Source organism: Gossypium raimondii, chromosome 9, assembly GCF_025698545.1.
Source record: "Gossypium raimondii isolate GPD5lz chromosome 9, ASM2569854v1, whole genome shotgun sequence".
Lineage (NCBI taxonomy): Eukaryota > Viridiplantae > Streptophyta > Magnoliopsida > Malvales > Malvaceae > Gossypium > Gossypium raimondii.
Window position 1 is genome coordinate 1,708,900 of NC_068573.1, and position 6,000 is coordinate 1,714,899.

Sequence of the window (6,000 nt, forward strand, 5' to 3'; positions counted from 1 at the left end):
AATCGCTAGATTGAACAGACCCGGTGACTGGGTACCCATCCACGGGCAATCCCAATTGCAGATTGACATCTTCCAAAGTGATAATGCACTCTCCACATGAAAGATGGAATGTGTGCGTCTCGGGTCTCCACCTCTCAATCAACGCACTGATAAGTTTCGGGTCCAACTTGCATCCCCAACCTACCGTCGCCACGTGCCAAAAACCCGCTTCCCGCAGGTAATTCTCTACCAACGGTGATGGAGGACCATGCATATTACGGATATAGCATTCCAATATCCGATCTACAGACTTTTATAACAAATAATAAATTAATAATTATTTAAAATTGCATAAATAAAAAAATCTTAAATAATATTTGAAAAATAATTTTAACACTTACCATTTTCATTTGTTCGACGGATATGTGCTTGTTATCAAGACGAATCAATTCTCCGGCCATTGCCAAATTCGTACAAATTTTTATAATTTAAAAAAAATTAAAAAAATTAAATTTTTTTAAAAATAATTAAAAATAGGGATTTAAGAGAAATTTGAGAGCAAAATGAGATTAAATATGAATTTGAGAGAAATTTGGAAGGAAATTGAGAGCAAATTGAGAGGAAATTGAGAGAATAATTGAGAAATGATTAATTTGTGAAAAAAATGAAGGGGTGGGGAGTATTTATAGTGTTTTTTTACCGTTGGGGGAGCAACGGTCAAAAAAATGACCGTTGGTACTGTTCACGCGCGGGGAAAATCGTCCCAGGGCGCGGCGACGTGTGAAAGCGCGCCCACGTAGCGCGCTTTCATCCACGTGGACAAAGCGCGCCCTTGAGGACGCGTTTTGTTGCCACTTCAGTAGAAAGCGTGTTGACGTGGACGCGCTTTTACTGTAAAAGCCCATTCCGGTAAATAATTATTTATTGAGCCCATTTTGATAATTATTTAAAAAAAGGGCTATTAATGGCAATTTACCCTTCTTTTTTGCTTCATGATTGCTTTATATTATAAAATAATGTAGAGTTAGGTGGATGTCACTAACTCTTTGACTTGACCAAATCTCTCTCTCATATATATATATATATTAAATGTGTAAATAGAGTAAGATGGAAGTGCAAAAAAGAGTCCACCCCATCAATTATTCTTCTTTTATCTTGAATTGAATGAATCAATATACTAAGAGACAAAGGATTGGTCTCTGTATATTGCTTGTCAAACCAACTGTTTTAATTGTGTTTCCGTAGGTTTCTTAGAAGAATATTATTTCTTATATCTATAATAATATTAATTAATAATATTTTTTATAGGTTGTAATTATATTTGTTCTTTTTGACACAATGTCTAGAATTATTCATAGCCCTTCTCAACTCATAAATAGGAGGATAATATGTTTTAGCGCACTAATCGAGCTAAGACTCAATCAACTTTTTTTATTTTTTAATAAATATAAACAGGAGTTTATAATTATTATATATATAATGTTATTGAATTAAACCTTATTAAATGTTTTAAAAAATTTTATTGATATCATTCGATAATCTTAAATGGTAAACTACATCAAGTCACCGAATTTTAGTAATTTTTATTCAAATCATTGACAATAAAAGAAAATTTTAAAATATAGCATCGTCGTTTGTGAATTAATTCTTATTAAATGTTTTTTTCGTTAAAATTAATTATAAGAAAAAGGAAATGAATGACTAAGATAAAAATATACTAAAATTGAGTGATTAAAATGAGCGTCTGAGAAAGATACGTTGTTAGCCAAATTAATGAACAAAATGAAAAACTTCTATATTTGATATTTCTTTTTATTTTCAGTGATCAAAATAAAAATTAAAAAATAGATAATTAATTAATGTAGTTTACCATATATAAATAAAATACTATTGAGTTTTTTGCATGGAAAATAAAATATCTAACCCATGAGTTGGAAAATTAGTCTTTTGTTTGGCAGGTAAAGATTACCTATATAATTCACTGGAATTTGAGTTTTCAACGAATAAGTACGATATACTTTTATTCAGTGGCGAAATTACATGTGTATGCATCCATTTTTCTTGTCAGGGACGAAGGATCAGTGGACTTTACTCCCAAAATTGGTAAATTTTCCATTTAGTCCCTTAATTTTTTATGAAATTACATCTTAGTTTAAAAAAATTTTATATTTTGACCACTCAATCATTTATAATTCAACTTTGATCTCTCCAAAAATAATTTTTTAACTTCGTCTTCGTAGGAAAACTCAATTATTGTCAGTTTGGATGGAAAGACTAACGATTTTGACATGTTATATATATATATATGAATTTTTTAAGTAAAGAGAAGAGAATATTGCAAGCAGGAACTCCATCTAATTAGAACCAAGGGCGTGACTAGTTAGGGGTAAAATTACACTTTGACCCCCTTAAAAATGATAAAAATTTTTTTAAAAATGATAAAAGATATAGGTTATTAAAATGATAAAATTATATTTTTACAATCGTAAAAATTACAATTTAATTTCGATCCTTCTTAAAAAAAAATTCTGATTTCGCCGCCATGGTTATAATATATAGAAATACTGCACTAAGTGAGTTAGTCTCATACTTTTAATTATTTCATTCATAGAGATGGTTCACTACAGATTTTCATGGCGCCTGCTTGCGGGTGGAGGGGGATACTAAATTATGTAACAAACCATAGTCAGAAACTTGAAGCTGCTGTTGCTGCTGATGTTGATGAAGGGCGACGCTTTGATGTTGTATAGAGTTCTCTTCTTGATGATTGCTTGTTGATGGAAAGAAATAATGAGCGAGGAATTCATGAGGGAAACCGGCCGATGATGTGATGTTATTGCCTCGAAGAGAGATCGGAATTTGATGGTTATGACGGCCTTCGTACGTAGTGATCACAACCGATGGATCTTGAAATGATCTCTCCACACGCTTCTTCACACCACATTTTTGGGCTGTGCATCTGTAATAGCTTCTGCATCTCATATAATAATTCAACATTACCCAACTGTCTGCCAATGTTGATGGATTTTTAACTATAAAAATACCATCAAGGCTTTTGTACTAAGAGTCGAATTACATTTAGCTCTTTCTACAAGTAAATTAGTCTCTGTACATTAAACTAACAAGCAAATTGGTCTTTTCTGTTAAAATTTTATCTATTTATACCATTAAAAGCTAGTACGATTGATGTAATAACCAGACAGTAACATGTGATGTACCACATGTACCTCATAGAGTGACCAATTTTAAACAGGAGAAATAGATAAAGTTTTTAACAAAATGACCAGTTTGCTTTTTAATCTAATGTGTATGGACTAATTTATCTATTTTTTAAATAAAAAAAAGTAAAATGCAATCTAACTCCTAATTCTTATATAAATATACAATATTTTAAATAGGATTAAATCACCATTTGGGGATTAAACTTAGTAATAATTCTCATATTAGGGTCTAAAATTTTTTTATCCAAGTTAATCTCTAAACTTAAAAATCATTTTTATACCCGGGCTTGAACTTTTATTTGTCCAAATTAATCCCTAAACTTGACAATTGTTCTCGTATTGGGGTTTGAGCTTGATAATTGTTTCCACATTGGAACCTAAACTTTAAGACTTTTAAAGAATATATCAAAGACTAACTTGGATAAAAAAAATTCAAATCCCAATGTGGAAATAATTACCAAATTTAGGGCTTAACTTGGATAAAAAAATTTTCAAACCTGAATATAAAAACAATCACCAAGTTTAAACTAAAAATGATTTGCCTTTCTAAGTACAATTAAGATAATTCACAAATGATTAGATCTATGAAATGGGTTTCTAACTAGCTAGTACAAGGAAGATGCAGCTAGGGAAAGTAATTAAGAAATTAATCAAAGAAATAAATGATTTGGACTAAACTATAAACTGCATAAATTTGAAGAAAACAATTAAGAGGACCACCTTGGATAAGGGCTATTCTTGACTGCCTTTTGTCCATATTTCCTCCATCTATATCCATCTTCAAGAACATCAATCTCAGTCTTGGTGAGGAAGGCAAACCTTGGCTCTCTTTGTTGCCTCTCCTTTTTTGGTTTGTTCCTAAATATTTTATATAGAAAAAAAACCTTGCTAATTTCAACATCAAAATTGCATGCAATAATTGATTACTACTAATTTAGTTTCTCCGTAAAATATATGTTGTTGAGGGAGTGTTTCACTCTTTGATGTCTATACTCGATTTTAGTTTTGGATTTTTGTTTTTCTACTTCAAAAAATGTCTAAAGACTTTTATGGAGTTTCAACAAAAGTGACTAGGTCCACTAAGAAAATATTTTATCATCTCCATGAACCCTGAACTCTCTTTAGAATATAAACCCCAAGCTAAAATCGAGCATAAACACCCCAAGAACAATAACTCAGTCAAAAACAAATACACACCCTTACATATTGATATCAAGTATTAGGGTTTCTTTAGCCTTCTCACTTTTTTTTTTTTTGGTATTTTATTGTCTAGTATATATAAATAACATTTAAAAACTAAGAACATAGAAGTGAAATTTGACTTCAAATTCCTTCCATAGAAAGGCAGAAAATTTTATATTGGGAATAGTCTAATAATATGGTATTAAAGCAAACCATGTGATAGTCAGAGAAAAAAAAAACCAGACAGTAGCTAGCTAGCATATGAAAAAACAAAGAAAAATCATAACCTACACTTTCTTTGATTTTTCATGTTCGGACCCTTTGTTGGTCTTGCTTGAATCTTCAACAGCTGTTCCGCCATTAGAGGGAGATGACACTGAGGAATTTGGTGTAGATGGGTTTTCAGTATTATCAATATTAATCCTTACTGAATCGTCTACAGTTTGTTTGGAGTTACTAATGTTGTCGTGGACCGGACCAACAACATCAGATGAAGAACCAGACAAGTCGAAGAAGGGTCTTGAAAAGGAGTTTTGGTCGTGTAAACAGTCGGTGAAGTTCATGTAAGAAGAATCCAAACCCTGAAATGGTGGTGTTGGAGCAGCTTGGCTGTAAACAAGAAGATTATTGTAGTCAAAGAACGGGAAGGTTGATGAGTTGAATCCTTGGAAAGGATCATAATTATACAGTGGGTCATTCTTTTCATTTGAAGACGACATATAAACAAGAATGAAGAAATTAGGGAAGAAGAAGATGAAAATGAAGAAGAGACGGAGTTTGATTAAGAAACTTTTTTATTTTTTTATAAGAAAATAAGTGTTTTTCGTTGGTAAAATATCATGAGGCCCTTGTATTAAGAGTTGGATTCTACTTTGTTCCTTATATTTAAAAAATGGATAAATTAGTCCTTTTGTTAAAAATTTCATCCAATTCTACTAATAAAAACTTATCCATGTACCTGTACGTTAGCATAGGATACATGTGGCATGCCACATGTCCCTGTTTGTTTATTCTGTCAATCATATGCCAATTTTTTACCATACAAATGGATGGAAATTTTAATAAAAATGACTAATTGCTCTTTGATCTAATTTATAGGGGCTAGTTTGGCCATTTTTGCGTAGAAGACGTAAAATGCAATCTGACTCCTAGTATAGGGGTTCCATTATACTTTTACCGGATTATTTATTTGGTTTAATTATGCTCTCATCCTTGTACTTTTAGAATAGTTGAAATTTAGCTTACTTTTATTTCTATGAATTTTGTCTCTCTATTTTTCTTATTCGAAAATTGAAGTCCAATCAATAATTCTGGCAATGAATTTTCTTTATGACATTTTAGTATTCAAAGTCTAATTTAAAACTAAACTCCAATTGATAATACATATTTAGATTTAATAGAAGTGGATTATTAATTGGATTTTAATTTTAAATTAAATAAACAGTGAAACTAATTCTTGGAATTAAAAGAAAATGACTAGATTTCAAAAGTCTAAAGAGTACAGGACTAGAGTAGAATTAAACCTATTTATTTACTTTGCTTTTTCATGGAGAGTAGGTTAGGTTTGGCTATTCTCCACTCTTATTTAAGTCTTCTATCCATCTTTTCATGGATGATT

At 31.0% G+C, this 6,000-nt stretch overlaps 1 protein-coding gene across 1 annotated transcript; it reads right to left on the reverse strand.

Moving 5' to 3' along the window:
• Positions 1 to 2,557: 2,557 nt before the first annotated feature.
• LOC105797803 (WRKY transcription factor 28) lies at positions 2,558 to 5,142 on the reverse strand. The gene is made up of 3 exons (XM_012627720.2): positions 4,674 to 5,142; positions 3,921 to 4,058; positions 2,558 to 2,950 (listed from the first exon to the last, which is right to left on the reverse strand). The coding sequence occupies exons 1-3, from the start codon at positions 5,099 to 5,101 to the stop codon at positions 2,611 to 2,613; spliced, it is 906 nt and encodes a 301-aa protein (XP_012483174.1). The 5' UTR covers positions 5,102 to 5,142; the 3' UTR covers positions 2,558 to 2,610.
• Positions 5,143 to 6,000: the final 858 nt, after the last annotated feature.